Genomic DNA, 20,929 nt, shown 5'->3' with positions numbered 1-20,929 from the left:
CTGAGTTGACTGGGTGGAGGACTGGCCAAGAAGGATGGAGACCCCAAAACCTGGGCAAGGGGAGGGGCCGCTCGGCTGGGACAGAAAGGACAGGGTAGGGATGATAGAGTCTGTCTCAGGGTAGCCCCTGGCCTAGGGCTGCTGCCGCCAAGAGGGGTCTCCCCCACAATCCGAAATGCCTCTGACAATCAAAGCACAATGCGAAGCGGGAATCAGAAACCAATAGTATTCCTAACAGTCATTATAATAAAAATGTGTATGTCAGCAATTGACATTTGCAGGACACTTTGTGTTTTATTTCCATTTCCTCCCTTGATAAAAACTACTCAAGGTAGGCATGGTTGGTCCTATTTAACAGGTGAAGGAACTGAGGCTGGGGGAGGGTAGGGAAGGGTTGTGATGGGGAAGCACAGAGAAGTCCCTCACCCAGGGGCCCCAATCCCTTTGCCAGGCCTGGACCACAGCCCACTGGCCAGAGTTTCCCCTCTCCCTGAATTCTGTTCAGCTTCCTCGGCAGCTGTGGTCTGGGGTTCAGCCTGGAATATTGTTTTTTTTTTTTTTCATGGGGGCTCAGGCACTTTCCTCTGAGTCATTCTATGGACTGCAGCCAGAGGATGGCACCAGCGGTGGGCCAGGGTGCCAGATGGGCCAGGGTGGGAGACGTAGCTTGTGGAATCAGACTGACTGAATTTGAACTCAGGCCCTGCTGCTAACTGGGCCAGCTTGGGCAGGTCGTAGAACCCAGCCAAGGCTCAGGTCTCTCATCTGCTGGGGACCATAACGGGGCCCCCTCATCCCCTTGCCCAGGCTGCTCCCTTCGTCAGGAATGCCCTTCCTGCCTTGCCCACCTGGGTATGAGCTCAGATGCCAGTCCTGTGGGCTGCTTTTTCCAACCTTCACTTAAAAATGTTCTCTCCCTCCCTCCCAGGTGTTCCAGGAGCCTGAACGTCCTGTCCTCAGCATGGTTACTGTGTGCCAGGCACTGTGCTGGGCTCAGAGCAGGAACCAGTGCCCTGTTTCATGGAGCTCACTCTCACGCCAATGTGGGAGGCTGTTCAAATGCCATGTCAAGTGTGATGTGGACAACAAGAAGGCCCAGGGCGCTGGGAGATCTACTGTGGGGTTCAGGGTTGGCCTCCCTGAGGAGGGGACTTTGGAGCAGAGACCTGGAGGATGATGGAGTTGGCCAGGGAGGATGATGGAGTTGGCAAGGGAGGATGATGGAGTTGGCTAGGAAGAGGAAGCTTTGGGTGTCATGACCTTGAGGAGAGAGGCCAGCATGTGGGAGGAAGTGGTGCTTGGAGCAACGGCCGGGAAATAGAATGTGAGGATGGGGTTTGAAGAGGGTGGGGGAGCAGATCATCCAGGGCCCATGGGCCACCTTAAGGTATTTCTGGGGGCCAGGGTTGTGACCAACTGAACTTGGGGTCCTCAAAGCACAAGCCATTTGAAGATTGAAAGCAGGTGGCAGCTCCAGGGCCGGGCAGCGGGGCATACATAGATGTGGGGTCGGGGGTTGCAGCCTGGCCAGCCACCTTGGCTGCCATGGGTCGGGTCGGGTGATCCTGAAACCCCCAGACCCAGTTGTCCAGGACCCCAGCTGAGAGGAATCCCAGGTTATACCGTGCCATGGGAGGGAGGCTCCCAGCTGGCCAGGGGCCCTTCAGAAAACAGAGGCTGAAGCTTGGAAGGGCAGGTGGAGCAGAGCTGGTGGCAGCAGAGTGGGCTCCGGGCAGCTGGCACTGGGCAGAGCTGCAGAACAGCTGGCCGGGCCCCGCTCATTCTTATTTTCTCTGGGCGAGGCAGGTACAGTCTCTGCTCCCATGACTGGCTTGTCAAGCAGTGGCCTAGTTTCTCTATGGTAGAATGGCGATGGTCTCAGTGCCCACCTCACAGCACTGAGTGAAGGGTCAATGTCAATGAGGTGGAGCACGTCACACTACCACAGCACCCGGTGCCCAGGAGGTGCTCAAAAAGCATCCCCTGTTGCTTCAGACTGGGTCTGCTCTCAGAGCTCATGGCCTCTTGGGGGAGCCTGCCCTGCCATGAATAAACCTGAGACCAGGGTCAGAGAAAGGGATGCAGGAGCTCAAAGGAGGGAGCATCACTCTGGCTCAGGCAGACATAGGGAGAGAAAAGGAGGTGCAGTCAGAGTAGGCTTCCTGGAGGTAGTGTCCTTGAAGCCTATCCTTGCAGAGTGGATAGGACTCCCACAGGCAGACATTGGTGGAGGCAGCACAGGAGAATGGAAGTGTGATGCTTGGGGGCCAGTGTGGGCAAGAGGATTTGTCTGTGTCCAAGTGCCTGGCTCAAGTCTGTGCTTGCTGAATGCAACAGAGGCCTGGGATGCTGGGAGGAACCTGAAAGGTCTCTCCTGCTGCCTCACTTTGACCTCCAAATAGATTTGACCCTCATGTTAGAACCAGAAATGGGATGAGGTCAGGGGAGTGGAGAAAGTGAGAGGTATTAGCAGACACAGGCCCCTATGTCACTGGCATCCCCCGTGCAGAGGGCTCCCCTTCAAGCCTCGCCCACACTCCATGGGGAGTGACAGGTGGGCAATAGCATGGGGCTGGTTAGAAACCCCAGCCCTCAAGCACCCTTTCCCTGGGGACCAGGACAAAGCCAGGCCCAGGAAGCCAGTGGCCAGCTGTCTCTATTCACCTGTTGGGGACGTGTCCTGAACTGGTTTGGGGTGGTTTTCTTGGAAAGGCTGTATTTTGAGGTGGTGGTGGTGGGTTGTTGCCGACCTGGCCTATCTTTTTGGGACTCTGGGACTGGGTATCCCTGAAGGTGGTGGTGCTGGGGGCTTAGTCAATTCCCCCTGCCTGAGGGCAGCCTGCCTGAGGCAGGGCCAGGTGGGACAGGCCTTGGTTGCTATGCAGTTCCTCACTGGACCTCTTCCTCCTGGTGCAAAGATGGGGCCTTCACCCCTGGGGTGCCCAAGCTGTCCCCTCACCAGGCTTCCTCCCTCGCATGCCAGTGCCCTCCAGCTGCGTTCCTCTTGCCGGCCTCTGTTGCCTCCTGGCTCTCCCAGTACACCCTGCCACCTCCTTGCCCACCCTGCAGAGGTACCTGGCTCCCAGGTTGGGGGGAAGAGAGGATCGGTGGGTGGCAGCACGCAGCCTCAGGCACTCACCAGGAGTGGGGGCTGGGGGTGGGGGGTGCCCAGTTGATCTGCTCTGGCCTTCCTGACTCGTCTCCTTTCTCCTCGCTCCCTCCCGGGACACCTGGCCTTTTAAGATTCTTCCTGTCCTGGAGCTGAATATGCATCCCCAAACCTCTGGACTTGGGCCCTAGCTGCATCCAGGGCCCAACAAACTAATAAAAACATCAGTCACTTAGAGATCGGATGTTATGGACCTGGCCTCTTGCTAACAATTTTACCTGAACTGTCTGGTTTAATCCTCAACAATTTTATCAATCCTATTTACAGACAGAAAATTGAAGCTGAAAGGTCAGTCTGTTCCCTTGCTCCATGGCTTCCTTTGGAGGCATACAGACTGTCAAAGACCCTCTCCTCCCCGAGATTCCTCAGCCACACCCGGCTTCCTCTCTCTCCCATCCTGTCTCCTCTAAACACGCAAATTCCCACAGGTTTTCCCCACTCTGCCTGGGCATTTCCCTGGAGCTTCTCTGGCTCCAGAAATATAGACCAGGGAAAGTTGAAGACAGGGACAATATCTGACAACCCCAACATCCAGGCTATTGTCACACAGCACTGAAGCAAATGCAGGCTGGAGAGGTCTCCACTGCTCCGCAGACATCTCAAACCAACACTCCAAGACTGAGCTCACTGTTGTCTCCCAAACCTGCTTCTCCTTCTGGTTTCATTTTAGCCAATAACACCATCCATCCATCAGCTGGGCAAGCCACAGCCAGGGAGTCCCCTGGACTTCCACCCCTTCCTCACCTCCCACCTTACTTCCCACATCTCTAGGTCTGTGCCCTTCTGTCCATCCCCACGGTCCAAACTACCCCACACTGGAAGCAGTGCCTGGCACGCAGTGGGTGTTCCATGAACATGTGTTGAATGAATAAATGCCTAGTTCAGGCTCTGGCCAGCTGCCTCCAGACTCCCTCCCTCCAAGTCTTTCTCTACTCAGTAGCCAGAAACACATGGAAAAGCTCGATCTAGTCCTGTCCCGCTCTGCTTCCAAACCTGCAGTGCCCTGCCGCTGAGCGCAGGCTTTTGCTCACACTCACTCTCCAGGCTTGCAAGACCCTGTGTCACTCGCTGGCCCTGCCTGCCTCTGCAGCCTCCCCCATCCACTGCTTTATATGGATGTCCCACATAACACTGTTCTTTTTGGCCACCTGCACCAGGCTGATTCACACTTCTGTCTTTGCACGAGCCAGCCCCCCTGCCTAGAAAGCCTCCCCACCTCTCCCCATCTGCCTGGTGAGCTCTCCCTGCTGCAGATGCCCATTCAAAGGTCACCCTGGCTAAGAGGCCCAACTTGACCGCCCTGTTTGTCTATTATATCACTTCAAGCTCTGCCGTTATTTATGGACGCACCGGGCCTCTCGGTGGACAGAGAAAATCACCAGGCCCCAGGGGCCTTGTCTTACTCATCCCTGTGTGGAGCTCCCAGCACATGCCTTGGCACAGAAGGCCGGAGTGAAGGAAGCATCAGTTGAGCCTGAGGCACCTGGAAGGCCAGGTACTGGTGCAGGAGCATGCATTATGTACCTTTATCTTGTCCATCCGGTTCACCCCTTAAACCAACAAGGAAAAGGATTTCTTCTCAAATTGGGCCACTTGGGAACACTTGGATTGATTTTCCTTTGTTTATTTTTATTTTTACTTTTAACTTGCTTTCCAAAGTTAGGTTAGAATTGAGCTATCAGTGGTGGGTTTTTCCTAGCACAATTCCACTGACACATTTCAACAGCCCCTGCTTCTTGACCTGAGTGAGGCATCTCTCTTGATTGCATGCAGATGATTGCTTTGTAAAATATTTTTAAACCCTGACAGCTCTCCAAGAGAGAAGGCTGTTGTTAGGAGAGTGTGGTTACTTTCAATTTCTCTTGACCTTTTAGGAAAAGTGTTTGAAATTTGATGTTTATTCTCTGCCTTCACAGAGTCCTTGGAGAATCTAAGATGGTATCTTGTTGTCAGTTATTTTCTTTCCAGCTTACTGCTGCACAAGCCTGGCCTTTATTCTGTTACCTGTAGACAGAGTATGGTGCATCTCCTCTTCTTCCGGTGGCTGGCATGTGAGTCCAGTGAGGGAGACGGGAAATCATCCCCTAGGCTTAGTGGTGATGGCACAGGAATGCCTGGTGCATGGAGCCTGGCCAAAGACGCCACATTTCCCTATCATCTTCTTTACCGATTTGTAAAATGTCGGTATAGATAACAGAGCTCTTAAGGGGTGATACAGTCTGGCTGTGTTCCCAATGAAAATCTCATCTTGAATTGTAATCCCCATAATCCCCACGTATCAAGGGAGAGACCAAGTGGAGATAACTGAATCATGGGGGCAGTTCTCCCTTGCTGTTCTCATGATAGTGAGTGAGTTCTCACGAGATCTGATGGTTTTATAAGTATTTGGTAGTTCCTCCTGAGTTCATTCTCCTTCCTGCCACCTTACGAAGAAGGTGCTTGCTTTCCCTCTGCCTTCCGCCATGATTGTGAGTTTCCCAAGGCCTCCCCAGCCATGCTGACCTGTGAGTCAATTAAACCTCTTTCCTTTATAAATAACTCATTCTTCAGCAGTTCTTTTTTTTTTGAGACGGAGTCTCGCTCTGTTGCTCAGGCTGGAGTGCAATGGTGCGACCTCGGCTCACTGCAAATTCCGCCTCCTGGGTTCAAGCAATTCTCCTACCTCAGCCTCCTGAGTAGCTGGGATTACAGGTGCCCGCCACCATGCCCAGCTAATTTTTGTATTTTTAGTAGAGACAGGATTTCACCATGTTGGTCAGGCTGGTCTCGAACCCCTGACCTCGTGATCCACCCGCCTCAGCCTCCCAAAGTGCTGGGATTACAGGTGTGAGCCACCACGCCTGGCCTTTGGGCAGTTCTTTATAGCAGTGTGAAAACAGACTAATACAAGGGGCATCTGTGCCAAATTCTTCATTTGGCATGGGAGAAATGAAAGGCCAGAGGGTGTAGGGCCAGGCCACAGTCTCTCAGTGAGTTAGGACATGGCCAGGAGGTGACTGTATAATACAATGGTGGAATGGAAAAAACACAGACTTAGCACTGGACAGACTGAGGCTTGAACTTCAAATCTGTCACTTACTCACTGTGTGGCTGAATAAAAGCCTTCGTCTCAGCCTCAGTTTCCTCAGTTCTAAAATGGAAACCGTAGTAATCACCAGCATTTGTAGAGCGTTTTTGTGCAGGTGCCATATGTATTTCAACTCACTAACTTTGCACAACATCATTCTGAGGTATTATTGTTATCACTACAATTTTAATTTTTATTAACAACAATTTTTTTTAAGATGAGGCCTCCCTATATTGCCCAGGCTGGTCTTGAACCCTGGGGCTCAAGTGAACCTCCCACCTTGGCCTCCCAACGTGCTGGGATTATAGGTGTGAGCCACCACACACCCGGCCCTACTCCACCTTTTAGACGAGGAAAGCAGGGGACAGAGAAGTTATAAAACTTGCCCAGGGTTGTAAAGAAGAGTGTAGATTCCAACCCAGGCAGTCTGACTACTCCACATTGGGGGTCAGCAAACTTTGGTGGATGGAACAAATGTGCCCCAGTGTGTGTGTTTTTTTTTTAAACAGCATTATTGAGATATAATTCACATACTATACAATTCATGTGTTTAAAATATACAATTTGTGGTTTTTAGTATATTCAAGACTGTGTATCCACCACCATGATCTATTTTCATCATCCTGAAAAGGAAACCCTTTACCTCCTTTTTTTTTTTTTTAGACAGAGTCTCGCTCTGTTGCCCAGGCTAGAGTGCAGTGGTATGATCTCGGCTCACTGCAGCCTCTACCTCCTGGGTTCAAGCGATTCTCCTGCCTCAGCCTCCTGAGTAGCTGGGACTATGGGTGCGTGCCCCCATGTCCAGCTAATTTTTTTTTTTTTTTTACTTTTAGTAGAGATGGGGTTTCACCATGTTGGCCAGGATGGTCTCAATCTCCTGACCTCATGATCTGCCTGCCTCGGCCTCCCAAAATGCTCGGATTACAGGCGTAAGCCACCGTGCCCGGCCAACCCTGTACCTCTTAACCATCACTCTCCATTTTCCCCATGCCCCCCAACCCTAGAAAAGCACTAATCTACCTTCTCTGTGTAGATTTGTCTATTCTGGACTTTTTATATGAATGGAATCATACAATGTATAGTCTTATGTGTCTGACTTCCTTTTACTTAGCATAATGTTTTCAAGGTTCATGTATCAGTACTTTATTCCTTTTTAAAAACAATTTCCATGTTTGCTATAAATCTTACTTTCTGAATCCCAAGTCTTCCTCTTTCTTGTTTTACTCCCTCATTTTGGGAGAGCACATTCTCAGTTGTTCCTCAAAAGTGTACTTGGAATATAAATTTTTGAGGCCTAGAATGTCTGAAAATATTATTCTAGCTTCATACTTGATAGTTTGGTTGGGTATAGAATTCTCCATCACTTTGACTTATAATTTTGAAGGCACTGCTCTACTATCTTCTAGATTCTGAGTTGTTGAGAAATCTCATGTCATTCTGTTTCCCGTTCCTTGTGTTTTCACTGTCCCTCCTACTTTCTTTCTCTGGATATATTTAGGATTTTATCCTTCTCAGTCTATCAAAATTTAACATGATATGGCTTGGTATGTGCCTATTCTATTCACTGGGCCGGATACACAATAAACCTGTTCAATTTGGAAATTAGTATCATTACATACTGATAAATTTCTTACGTTATCTATTATTTCATTCCTTTTTATTTTTTTGAGATAGAGTCTCGCTCTCTTGTCCAAGCTGGAGTGCAGTGGTGTGATCTCGGCTCACTGCAACCTCTGACCCCTGGGTTCAAGTGATTCTCCTGCCTCACCTTCTGGAGTAGCTGGGACTATAGGCACGCACCACCATGCCCAGCCAATTTTTCTATTTTTGGTAGAGATGGGGTTTCACCATGTTGGCCAGGCTGGTCTGGAACTCCTGACCTCAGGTGATCCACCCGACTCGGCCTCCCAGAGTGCTGGGATTAAAGACGTGAGCCACTGCACCCGGCCTACTTCATTCCTTCTTATTGCTAAATAATATATTATTGAATGGATGTACCACCTTTTATTTATCCATTTATCACTTGATGACATTTGGATTGTTTCCACTTTTGGGCTATTATAAATAGTGCTGCTATGCACATCTGTGTACACGCTTTTGTGTGGACACGTTTTCACTTTTCTTGGGTTTTCATTCCACCTGGGAGTGGAGTCACCGGGTCGTATGGTAACTCTATGTTTAACCATTTGAGGCACTGCCAGACTGTTAACAAAGCACCATTTTGCATTTCCACCAGCAGTGTGAGAGCTGCAATTTCTCTACATCCTCACACTTACTGTCTTTTTTATTGTGACTATCCTAGTGGATGGGAAGCAGTATCTCACTGTGGTTTTGATTTGCATTTCCTTGATGGTGAATGATGTGGAGGATCTTTCCTGCTTATTTTTATTTATTTATTTATTTGAGATGGAGTTTTGCTTTTGTCACCCAGGCTACAATGCAATGGCGCGATCTTGGCTCACCGCAACCTCCGCCTCCCAAGTTCAAGTGATTCTCCTGCCTCAGCCTCCCAAGTAGCTGGGATTACAGGCATGCGCCACCATGCCTGGCTAATTTTGTATTTTTAGTAGAGATGGGGCTTCTCGATGTTGGTGAGTCTGGTCTCAAACTCCTGATCTCAGGAGATCCTCCCACCTCGGCCTCCCCGAGTGCTGGGATTACAGGCATGAGCCGTCGTGCCCAGCCTCCTGCTTGTTTTTGTAAATAAAGTTTGGAACACAGCCATGCTAGCTCATTCATTTACATGGTGTCTGTAGCTGGTTTCTCATGATAATGGCAGACTTGGGTGGTTGTGACAGAACCTACAAAGCCTAAGATATTTATTATATGGTCCTTACAGAAAAAGTTTGCTGATTCCTGCTCTACACTACGGAGGCTTATAATCTTGCTGTGAAGGTTTGTTTATATCAAGTTCCCAATATACTGGAAGTGTTAAGCAAATGTAAGTTTCTTCCTTCCCTCCATCCTTCCCTCCCGCCACTCCTCTCTCTCTTCCTTTCTTTCCTAGGGCTCTTTCTCAGAGCAGACAAGATTAGGCCTCCATCTGCAGCTCTAATTTCTCCCTAAAGCTATCTTCACCTCCCTCCGGCCTGCCCCTCCAGGTATGTCTGTCCGCCAGGTGCCAGGTGTGGCTGCCCAAAGGTACCTCTGTCTTCCATCAGCCTTCTCCAGGAGGCTTCCCAGGGCAGGGGCTCCACGGGAGGTGTTGCTAGTCTGGAGGTCTCCTAGTGACCATTCATCCCCCCAAGACAAGGGGGTGCTATCCCTGAGGCTGATGGCAGCTTCAAGCTAATCTCCCAGGGACAGGGATGCCCTGGAGGAAGAGGCCCAGGGGGAAGGAAGCCAGGATCACCTCCACTCATCCTCAGGATAATAACTAGAGGGGGCAGGCTCCCCAGTGCTTCCAGAGACCCTTTCATGAAGTTGTTGAGCCCCAGGGTACAGACCAGGGCTGTGGGACCCCAGACTTACTGCCATCTCCCAAGCTTCTTCCTTGGCAAAGTGAAAGCATTGGAAGGATGAGTCTTTTGGGGACAGTGAGGAGAGAGGAGGAGGAAACTGGGAGTCTCTGAAATTAGGCTGGTGAGAGGGGAGCCCAGTCCAAGCTCCTGGTGCCTGAGGAAAGGGCAATGTTGATGAGCCTGAGCAGCAGGAAGGGCCCCAGTTTCCTCCTATCTCGGTCCCCTTCCTACAGCCCCCTCCCACCACCTCTGGGCTGCTTAACTGCAGTAGACTCCTCACTGGTCTCCTCACCCTGATTCTGCCCCCAAGCCCTCTTCCAAGGTAGAATAAAGTTAGGGGTCAGGCTCTGGGCCCAGGTTGGCATATGAGCTCCAGAACTTCCAGCTGAGTGACTTTGGGCACCCACTTACTTTCCTTGTGCTGCTTCCTGATCTATAAAGTGGGAGATCACTGCTGTCTACCTCCTCAGTTGCTGTGAGCCGTAAACTCAATAATCCACGTAAAGGGTTTAGGACAATAAATGTTAACTTACTTTTATTTCTCAACGTGCAGAGCTTTATTTCTGAAATAGAAATCTGACCAGTCAGTCCTCTGCTAAAAACCCTCCTAGGGACCCCTGAAGCTATGGGAAGGAGCTTATTTTGTTTTTGTCACCAGGCTGGAGTGCAGTGGCACGATCTCTGTCACCCAGGCTGGAGTGCAGTGGCACGATCTCCACTTACTGCAACCTCTGCCTTCTGGGTTCAAGCAAGTTTTATGCCTCAGTCTACTGAGTAGCTGCGACTACAGACATGTACCACCACGCCGGCTAATTTTTGTACTTTTAGTAGAGATGGGATTTCGCCATGTTGGCCAGGCTGGTCTCGAACTCCTGAACTCAAGTGATCTGCCTGTCTCGGCCTCCCAAAGTGCTGGGATTATAGGCGTGAGCCACTGTGCCGGCAGTGAAGGGGCTTGTTTTGACACTGAGCTTGCCAGCCTCAGCATGTCTTTACCACACCCCTCCTGCCCACACCCAGCACCCCCTTACATTCCCTAGTTCACCTATCGGGGCCTTTCCCTGAGTGATTGGTTCTGCCAGGCGCCCTGCTCTTGTCCCTGTCCCCTCCTCTGGGACGTCCCTCCTTGACTTCCACGCACAGCATGGACACATGGGTGTGCAGAAGTGGAAAGGGGTACTCGGTGTACAGACATCATGTGGCATTTTGCAAGCCATGAAGCAGGGCCCCACGCCAGTGGGCTGTTGGTCACTGTGGGTCCCACTGTCTGCTGTTGTGTTTGAAAATAGCCTCTGGCCTTATGCCTCTCCACCCAAGCACATAATGTATGACGTGGGTTCTTAAAACTTGGAATCAGTTAAAATGTATCTTATTTTAAACAAAACTAATCCATGCTATTAGAAGTCAGGAAAGCAATTACCCTAGGGTGGGGCTTCCAGGGTGCTGGGGATGTTCTGATTTTTGATCTGGGTGTTGGTTTCATCGGTCTTTTCAGTTTATGAAAATCCATCGAACTTTTCTGTGTGTATATTACCCTCCAATAAAAATGTCAAAACTCTGTTTTGTTTCGGTAATTTCCTCTTTCACCCCTATACCCCTTGACACACCTGTAGATACAGAACTGTAAAACCTAAGGCAACAATGCCCAGGCTAAATAATTCATAATCCAATTCCATAAGTGCCATTTACTCTGTGCTGGGCCCTGTGCTGGGGGCCCAGGGGACTGAATCAACCACAGCCCAGTCCTCCAGGAACTCCTGGTCTGTGGGGATGGGGAAATGCAGCCTAGCATGGGGTGGAGAGGTCATAAAAGCAGATCCAAGAGGACGGGATGGCACTGCTTTCTAGAGAATCATAAAGCCAAGAGGGACATAGGGGCATAACAGAGATCAACAGGTTGCTTGACGGTTTGGTATATGCCGGCCGTTTCTGTTCTAAATGCTTTTCCATGTGGTGGCTAACTTAATTCTCAAAGTAACAGGAAGACTGGGAGGTAGGTACTATCATTTTCACCTTTTCACAGTGAGGAAAGAATCACAGAAGAGCCAGGTAACCTATCTAAGTATAATCAGCCAGGAAGTGGGAGAGATAAGACTTGAACCCAGGCTGTCAGCTTCAGAACTCGTGCTCAGCCTCCAGGCTAAACTGTGCTGTGGGGAAAATAATGCTCAGTTAAATGCCCAAATACACAACGAGGCTCGACATACAGATGTGCTCCATGAACAATGGCTACTATTGACAATACGAAAGAAACAACCTATTAGAGAAAAAGTTAACCTGAAACTGAACATGATGCCTTTTGCTCATTCATTAAGATCGGCCACGCCGCCTTCCGGGAACTGTGTGCCCCCGGGAGCTCAGCCATACCCTAAGAAAAGGAGATTTTGTAGCTGGGCCTGAAGGATAAACTGAGCGGATTGGGTCAGGTGAGCTGTGAGGGAGGGTGCACCCAGCAGAGAGAGCAACAGTGGCAAAAGCCCAGAGGTGCAAAAATGTGTGTGTTTGCAAGCTGAGCTGGGCAGAGCTCGCGATTCAGAGGCGCTTCAGCCTTCTCCGTCTTAAAAACTGGACCTCGGGCGCCACCTGGTGGCGACCTCTGATACTAATAGGGCAGAAACAACCAGCTGGGGTAAAAGTTGCCCACACCCTTCTCTCCTGGACCATTTGTTCCTCCTGTCTCTTTCCCCACAAATGGATTTGCTGTAAAATGGACTTTTAGAGCTGTTAGCGTCAATTAAAAAATTTAAAAAGTCAATTGACTTTGACAGCTGTAAAAGGCCATTTTACAGCAAGTCCATCTGGGGGAAAGAGACAAGGTGTTGGGATGTGGATGGGATGGGAGTGGTGAAGACATGGTGAGGTCAGTGTCAAAACAGGCCCCTTCCCGGCCGATCGCAGTGTCTCACGCCTGTAATCCCAGCACTTTGGGAGGTCGAGATGGGTGGATCATTTGAGGTCAGGAGTTTGAGACCAACCTGGCCAACATGGCGAAACCCTGTCTCTATTAAAAGTACAAAAATTAGCCCGTATGGTGGGGAGCGCCTGTAGTCCCAGCTACTCGGGAGACTGAAGCATGAGAATCGCTTGAACCCAGAAGGCAGAGGTTTCAGTAAGTGGAGATCGTGCCACTGCACTCCAGCCTAGGCAACAGGGTGAGACCCTGTCTCAAAAACAAAAACAAAACAAGCTCTTTCCCATATAGCTTCAGGGGTCCCCAGCAGGGTTTTAAACAGAGGACTGACATGGTCAGACTTCTATTAGAGAAAGAACACTCTGAGCATTGAGAAATAACAACTAAGGTAAAATTTTAATTTAAAAGTACATTGATTTTCCAGTTATTAAGGCAACGCATGCTCATTGTAGAAAATGTGGAAATTATGGAAAAGAATAAAGAAGAAAATAAGTCACCCTTAATTCCATCACCCAGGATAACCACTATTAATATTTTGGCATATCTGCCTCCAGTGTTTTTCCCTGCATATAATTTTCACAGAGCTGAGGATTAAACTCGCTGGTGTTTAAATGTATGTTGAGTATTTTTGTGGACAAAGTCTTCGTGTGGGAATAAGTGTGGGTGTTGGGAGCTGGTGCTGGTGTCAGACCACTCTGAGTTTGAATCCTGTCTTTGCCTTTACTAGCTGTGACTTGGGCAAGCGCCTTCTCTTCTTGGAGTAGTAGCCATTTCCTTCACCATCTGTAAAATGTGATTAACAACGGGACCCATCCCAGAGCTGTTTTACAGATTAAATGACATGATGTATGCAAAATGCTTAGGACAGTGCCTGTCGCAGAGAGGTTACTCACCAGTAACAGATTACTACCTAAAGCTTTGTCTTTCCGACTCTTATCAGCAGTCTCTAGAAATGAGATTGATTTCAGGGTTCAAGGATATGAAGAGCCACAAGGTTGTTACGGTTTGCCAAAACTGAGTGGAAAATTTTAAGCAAGATCTCGTGTCTCCAGCACCACAGCTGTTCTCATTTGTCTCTATATTCTTCCAGGCCCTGTTTACGCAGAGCACTTTTTAAGCATTGTAATTGCAATGCTTGCACCAGTTCCCTTAATGTTACATCATCAACATTTTCCTAAGCGGCTGAAGCTGTCATTGACAGCGTTTGCTATCATTCACTTAACCATTTTTTAATTGTTGACTATCTGGGCAGTCTAATTTTTCATTCATTCATTCATTCATTCATTCATTCATTCATTCAAGAAACAGTTCCAGAATGCCTACTCTCTGCCAGGCACTGAACTAGGCACTGGGATATTGTGGTCAGCAAGAACAACACACCCTTTATATTCTGGCACCCAGACCCTGGCTGGCAAGACAGGCTATAACAAGTAAACAAACAAGTAACACTCCAACTGTAAACTATGGTGAGTGCTGGGAAGGAAAAGGAGAGAACTCCTGGAGAACTTTATTTTCACATTTGTGTATTTTTTGGAAGTAATCCTAGTCCTGAAATCTAACCTGCTTTTGCTTCTTAGCAGACACAGCTGAAGCTTTTCTTGAAGGAGTCTCATGTGGGTTTGGATTTTCCACTAACACATTTTAGAATTTCCTGAGAAGTCAAGGGTGCCATGGTATTCAAAGACCTGACAGTCGGGCTCAAGTGGGCCTTGTTTCCTTTCTTTTCTCCCTTGCTCAGAGGCTTGTGTTTCAACCGGTCCAGTCTGCTCCCTGCCCTCTTGAAGAAGCAGATGATTATCCCCTTCTTAAATCTTGCTTCACCTTTTCCTCATCTTCCCTCTCAGTACAGGGCCTCCATGAGACCTGGGAGTCTTTAAGCCAATGGGCAAAAGCACCCCCATCCCATGGCCAAAGCCATGATGGGTGAGGCTTTGCACACATTGGATTTCAACGCCTGCAAGGCCTCTTGCATGACTTCAGCAGCCCTATCCATAGCTCTGCAGTGACCACCCCACCTAGCTTTCTATCAACCTGATTCCTACTCCACCTCGAAGACTCAGCTTATAGTCCCTCTCTTATAGGAAGCCTGGTCTAGCTTTCTAATTCGCAGTAAATTCTCTATTTCTTGAGCTACTGGATGAATTTTATTTTTTACTCTTTGCCTCATTGGCACTTAATCATATACTCCCTCATGATACCTCCTATTTTCCTCTCTTGCATAATTATTTCATCTGAATAAGTCTGACTTAGATGAAGAGATCAGAGGTATCTGTGCAGATGTATCATTTACACTGAATAATGAAGGAGCAGTAGCCAGAGATCTAAAGAAAGGCAGAGGGGAAGGGCATGTGCAAAGGCCCTGAGGCAGAAGAGGTCTCGGGATGTGAAGCCAAAATGAATATTTCTATATGGGATTGTCCTTACAGATTTGACATATGAGGCTGAAAATGACTCATTCATTAATACATCCATACTACTTTGTTCATACTACCATGAACAAAGCAAGGACCACTGTGTTCCAAGACCCAGGAGATGGGGATACAGATATGAATCAGACAAGATTTGTTCTTGCCCAGACTAATGGTGGAGGCTGAGATGATTTCTAGATAGTCTGACAGACAGACCAGGGTTGAGAGTTGTGGATGAGAATTATGAGTGTGAATAGAAGAGCACAGAGAGTAACTATTTCTGCCTGAGGCACTGGGAAAAGTTTGTCTAAGAACAGACATGAAGGAAGGGAAGTCCAGACAGAAGGAACAATGTTTACAAAGGCATGGAGGCAGGGAGAGGGGGGTGATTTCAGAAATTGTAATCAGGAAGGGCCTCTTAGGACAATCAATGTTCTTGGACTTTATCTGTAGATGGTGACAAACCAGGGGAGGTTTCTAAGCAGGAGAGTGGCAGGTCTGGTGTGGAGAATGGGTGGGTGTGTGGCAGAGCTGGAGGCGGGCTAACAGCAGAAGCCTGAATTGGGGTGGTGATGATAGAGATAGATAAGAGAGGAAAGAGGAGATCTCTCTCTCTCTCTCTTTCTCTCTCGAATGAGTCTCGCTCTGTTGCCCTAGGCGTGCAGTGGCGCGATCTCAGTTCACTGCAGCCTCTGCCTCCTGGGTTCATGAGATTTGTGCCTCAGCCTCCCGAGTAGCTGGGATTACAGGCACATGCCATCATGCCCAGCTAATACATATATATATATATTTTTGAGACAGAGTCTCACTCTGTCGCCCAGGCTGGAGTGCAGTGGCGCGATCTCGGCAAATTTCAAGCATGGATGACTGAATGAAGGTAGTGCCACTTGCTGAGATCAAGAACACCAGGAGGAGGGACAGGATTTGGGGGGTAGGTTGGTGGAGAGAAATGGGGGGACAGTGAGGCCTTCTTACTGATACCACGGACAGCTCCAAGAATTTCCAGAGGACTTGCATCAGACTCTATGAGGGGTTCTTGCCTCCCCTGCCTTAGAATCAGCGGAGGAGCTAATTTAACATGCAGATTCCCAGGTCCACCCAGATGTGCTGCATCACAGTCTCTGGGGGTGGGGTCCAGGAGCCTGCATTTTAAATAAACACCCCAGGTTGCTCCCATGCAAGTGGCCAGACGACCATACTTACAGAAACTCTGAAACAAAGTCATGAAGGGAACAGATGCGAGCGCCCTCTGCTGCTAAAAAGGAGGTTTGGATCTCTTAAGTTTATGACTTGGACATTTCAAGGCAGTTTATTCAGCAAGTGAAACCCCTGGACTAAAGCAAAGAAACAAGACACCTGGAGAGATGAGAGAGGAAGAGGGGCCACGTTCCTTGACAACTTCTGTGTTTCTTTCACCCTGTAGTGTCGAGCGAGGCAAAGTTCCCCTGTGTGCAGTCGTGGCCGCTGTGGTCAGTCTGGGGTGCTGTTACACCTTCTCAACCCCACTTCCTAAAAAAACAAATGCGGCTCCCTCAGGTGGGAGGGGAGAGCTTTCTCCTTGGTTTGGCTTTAAAATGATGGCAACTCCCAAAAATGGAAAGCAGGGGCTCAAACAGGTATTTGTATACCAATGTTAACCGACATTCTTCACAATAGCCAAAAGGTGGACACAACCTAAGTCCATTGACGGATGAATGGATAAAAACGAGGTGGTGTATGCACACGACGAAATATTTTTCAGTCTTAAAAATGAGTGAAATTCGGACTCATGCTACAACATGGAGAAACCTTGAGGACATTATGCTACGTGAAATAAGCCAGACAAATACTGCATGATTCCACTGACATGAGGAACCAGGAATAGTCAAATTCATAGTCAGAAAGTAGAAATAGTGGTTCCCAGGGACTAGGAGAGAAGGGAATCCCGACTTATTGTTTCGTAGACACAAAGTTTCAGTTTGGGAAGATAAAAGAGTTCCGGAGACCCATAGTGGTGCTGGTTGCACGACAATGTGAGTATACAGAATGCCACTGAAATGTACACTAAAAATGGTTAAAATGGCAAATTTTGTTATATTTTACCACAACAAAAAAAGTGATATAAGAAAAAGCAGTCAGGCTGGACGTGGTGGCTCACGCTTGTAATCTCAGCACTTTGGGAGGCTGAGGCGGGTGGATCATCTGAGGTCAGGAGTTAGAGACCAGCCTGGCCAAGATGGTGAAACCCCGTCTATACTAAAAATACAAAAAATTAGCCGGGCATGGTGGCCGGCTCCTGCAATCCCAGCTACTCACGAGGCTGAGGCAGGAGAATTGCTTGAACCTGGGAGGCGGAGGCTGCAATGAGCCGAGATCACACCATTGCATCCCAGCCTGGGCGACAAGAGCGAAACTCTGTAACAACATCAACAACAGCAACAAAACAAAAACAAAAACAAAAAGAAAACAAAAGAGACGCGGTGGTTCTGCTTGTAATCCTAGCACTTTGGGAGGCCGAGGCTGGCAGATCACCCGAGGTCAGGAGTTTGAGAACAGCCTGGGCAACATGGCGAAACCACGTTTCTACGAGAAACACAAAACTTAGCCGGGCGTGGTGGTGCATTTGTGTAGTCTCAGCTACTCGGGAGGTTGGGGTGGGAGGATCCCTTGAGCTCTGGAAGTTGAGGCTGCTGCAGTGAGCCGGGATCGCGCCACTGTACTCCAGCCTGGGCGACAGAGAGAGACCCTGTCTAAAAAAAAAAAGAAAAGAAACGAAAAGAAAAAGAAAAAATCGTTAATATCCTCAACTCGAGTGGGACTCTATAGGGGGCTTACCGATGCCCATGACTTCCCCATCCCATCGGGAGCTCCCTGAGAACAGGGAAAAGTGCCTCCCCTCTTATCTGGGGGCGCTCAAAGGACCAGCAGAGGGTTTCTTCAGCGGAACACTCTCTGCTCCCCTAGGGCCTGGGCTGCTCACATCCATCGCACTGAGGAGGGTCCCATTGGGGGGCGCCTCCTCCGTCCTATCGAGAGTTATCCCAGCGAGTGTTGGCGGGGACTGAGCCTCCTGCTTGAGGTAGTTGTTTTTACTCCCAGTCCCCAGGCTCACGAGCCCCACGCGCGCTCAATCTGCCCTCCCGCTTCTCCTCGCCACTCCGAGTTCTGCACCCTCGAGATCCAGCGCATCCGCGGGGTGGGCGGGTCCTGGCGGCTCTTTGCCCTCTTCCAACATGGCCGCCGCTGCCTCTGTGACAGGCAGGGTCACGTGGGCAGCCTCGCCTATGAGGTCGCTGGGGCTCGGCCGGGGATTGTCCCTTCCCGGACCCCGTCTCGAGGCGGTGACTGCCGCTGTCAACCCGAGCCTGAGCGATCATGGCAACGGGCTCGGGCGGGGAACGCGTGGCAGCGGCTGCAGCGGCGGCAGTTTGGTGGCGGGCTGGGGCGGCGGAGCGGCGGCGGCGGCGGCGGTGGCACTGGCACTGGCCCCGGCCCTGAGCGCCATGCGGCGGGGCAGCTCCGAGAGCGAGCTGGCGGCCCGGTGGGAGGCGGAGGCGGTGGCTGCGGCCAAAGCGGCGGCCAAAGCTGAGGCCGAGGCCACAGCGGAGACGGTGGCGGAACAGGTCCGCGTGGACGCGGGCGCGGCCGGGGAACCGGAGTGCAAGGCAGGGGAGGAGCAGCCCAAGGCCCTGGCCCCGGCCCCGGCGCAGCCCAGTGCGGCTGAGGAGGGGGACACCCAGGTCCTTCAGCGGCCGCCGCCCACGCTGCCCCCGTCCAAGCCGAAGCCGGTGCAGGGCCTCCGCCCGCACGGGAAGCCCCGGGGCAAGGGCCGAAGCTGCAAGCGGAGCTCGGGCCACGGTTCCGGCGAGAACGGCTCCCAGCGGCCGGTCACCGTGGACAGCTCCAAGGCCAGGACCTCCCTGGATGCCCTGAAGATCAGCATCCGCCAGCTCAAGTGGAAGGAGGTGAGGCCCGGCCCGACCCGGCCGCGTGGGCACAGTGGGGTGGACAGGACGACCTCAGAGGTCTCGGCACGGCCCAGGTCAGGTCGGCGGGCGAGGGCTGAGCTCCTGCGGTGCACCACGCTCGGGCCTGCTTGTCAGCCGCAAACTGCTCATCCTTCAAGGCCTACCCCCCAAAATCACTTCCTCCAAGAGGGCCCCCCAGACCCCTCCAGGTCAAGTTAGCCACTCACTCCTCTGCCTCCCTGAAGCTCTTTTTATGTCTCAGCCATCAGCATTTGCCTCTGCTTGTAGATATGTGTACGTCTGTCTCCTCCACCAGCTTGTGAGCCCCTGGGGCCCCGGACCCGCTCTCTCACTTCTTCATTGAAGTTATATTTGTTTAGCACTTGCTGTGTGACTCTTGGGCAGAGGAACAGTTTTTCTTTTGGAGGCAGACAGGCCTAGGGTCTCACTACACTTTGCTACTTAGCTGTGTGAGCTTGAGTAAGTTGCTTCACCTCTTCAGCCTATTACCTTTTCTGTAAAGTGAGGCCAATTATACTTATCTCATCATCTTGTTAGCATTAGAAGACTCACTGCTTAGTGTTTTATAGCACAAGTCTGCAATAAATGGTAACTTACGTTACCACCTTCTCCTTTCTCTCTTCTTCCACCATCATCACCATCACCACCACCAGCACTACCACTGTCATCATCATCAGTGTAGGCACTGTATTTTATATTCCAGGCTTGGCTTACAGCAGGTGTCAGTAAGCAGTGAATGAAAGGGTGAATGAAGACATGAGTTATCATCCCTGAGCCCATTTTAGACTGGCAGGGGATGGGATGTAGCACCAGTGACTCTAGAGGTGTCTGTTGCAGTTGGCTGAGTGGATAAAGCCATTTGACTTTATTTGCAGCATATTGGGTATTTAATGTGCTTTCAGGAGTGTCAGGAGTTTGATTAAGGATAGCTGAGTGTGGACACAGCCAGTGGTAACAGGGATCTGCTGCAGGTAACAGAGGACTCAGGTTCTTAGCCCTGTGCCTTGGCTATGGTAGAAGCTCGGTAATGGTTTCATTAAGTTGGAACATACAGAGAGATGGCCACAGAAAGGACTGATGTGGTCAGAGGGTTGATGTCCCAATCGGAAAAAGTGCATTTGGTTTGGAGGGAAGTCAAGGATCAGGCAGAACCGACTTCCAGGTGGATAGGGGGTAGCCGCTGGGGAAGTCTGACTCCAAGTGTCTGGGCCCCCAGCCTTGGGGCTTGGGATTCAGAGGGGAACTTTCATGCTGGGGAAACTTGGGGAAAACAAAGGCAGGCTCTCAGTTCTAAAGTATCTGGGTTTCTAGGCAGGGTCCCAGGTCCAGGCCAGAGATATGAGGGCTAGAAAAGGCACAACTGGACAACTTGTCAGTGCCGTGGTCTTAACGAAGGGAGAATCCAGCAAATGAAACCAAGCTATAAAGTCAGGCTAGGCAGATTGGCCCAAGTGGGGCCTCCACTTAGCTTATCCCTGTGGGAGAGAGAGACATGAAGCAGGCCAGATCTTGTTTGCTAGGAGAGATGGGGCCAGATGGACTAATACATCCCAGCCCAGGGTCGTTCACTCATTCCGTAAATGTCCACTTTGGAGGTGCCAAGTTCTTTGCTGGGCCCTGGGAACCAAACATACTTAAGATGTGACCCTTGCCCCCAAGGACTTCATAGTTCAATAGGGAATAAAACACAAGTAAAGGAATAATTGCGGTCATTACAGGTCATTACATTGCTGCTGCATCCCGAAATGCTCCCTTTTCATTTATCTGCATGGCTTACTCTTGTCACTTCTTTAGATGATACATTCCCCATCAATCTCCAGCCCTTGGTATTTATTTATTTTTCAATAGTACTAAACTTCGCCAGGCATTATATTATGTATTGCTTGTTTATTGTCTGTTTCCCTCACTAGAATGTAAGCTCCATGAGGGCAGGGGCTTTGTTTTG

General features: G+C 50.0%; 1 protein-coding gene and 1 long non-coding RNA gene across 5 annotated transcripts in view; both read left to right on the top strand.

The window, feature by feature from the left end:
* Positions 1 to 940: 940 nt before the first annotated feature.
* On the top strand, positions 941 to 11,255 carry LOC129524787 (uncharacterized). Its single transcript, XR_008668712.2, has 4 exons — positions 941 to 4,664; positions 9,076 to 9,131; positions 9,244 to 9,337; positions 10,356 to 11,255. It is a non-coding gene; the product is annotated as an uncharacterized lncRNA (long non-coding RNA).
* Positions 11,256 to 18,305: 7,050 nt separating this feature from the next.
* The window catches only part of TTLL11 (tubulin tyrosine ligase like 11), a 276,253-nt gene continuing 273,629 nt past the window's right edge, over positions 18,306 to 20,929 (top strand). For 2 of the 4 annotated variants that reach the window (XM_055351836.2, XM_055351834.2), the window contains exon 1: positions 18,355 to 18,960. In XM_055351836.2, coding sequence (XP_055207811.1) covers positions 18,499 to 18,960 — 462 coding nt within the window. In that variant the 5' untranslated portion in view covers positions 18,355 to 18,498. Of the gene's footprint in view, positions 18,961 to 20,929 lie in introns of all 4 variants that reach the window. The other 2 variants (XM_055351835.2, XM_063696740.1) reach the window with 2 other exon arrangements.

This window comes from Gorilla gorilla, chromosome 13, assembly GCF_029281585.2.
Source record: "Gorilla gorilla gorilla isolate KB3781 chromosome 13, NHGRI_mGorGor1-v2.1_pri, whole genome shotgun sequence".
Lineage (NCBI taxonomy): Eukaryota > Metazoa > Chordata > Mammalia > Primates > Hominidae > Gorilla > Gorilla gorilla.
This window is presented reverse-complemented; position numbering and strand designations above follow the sequence as displayed.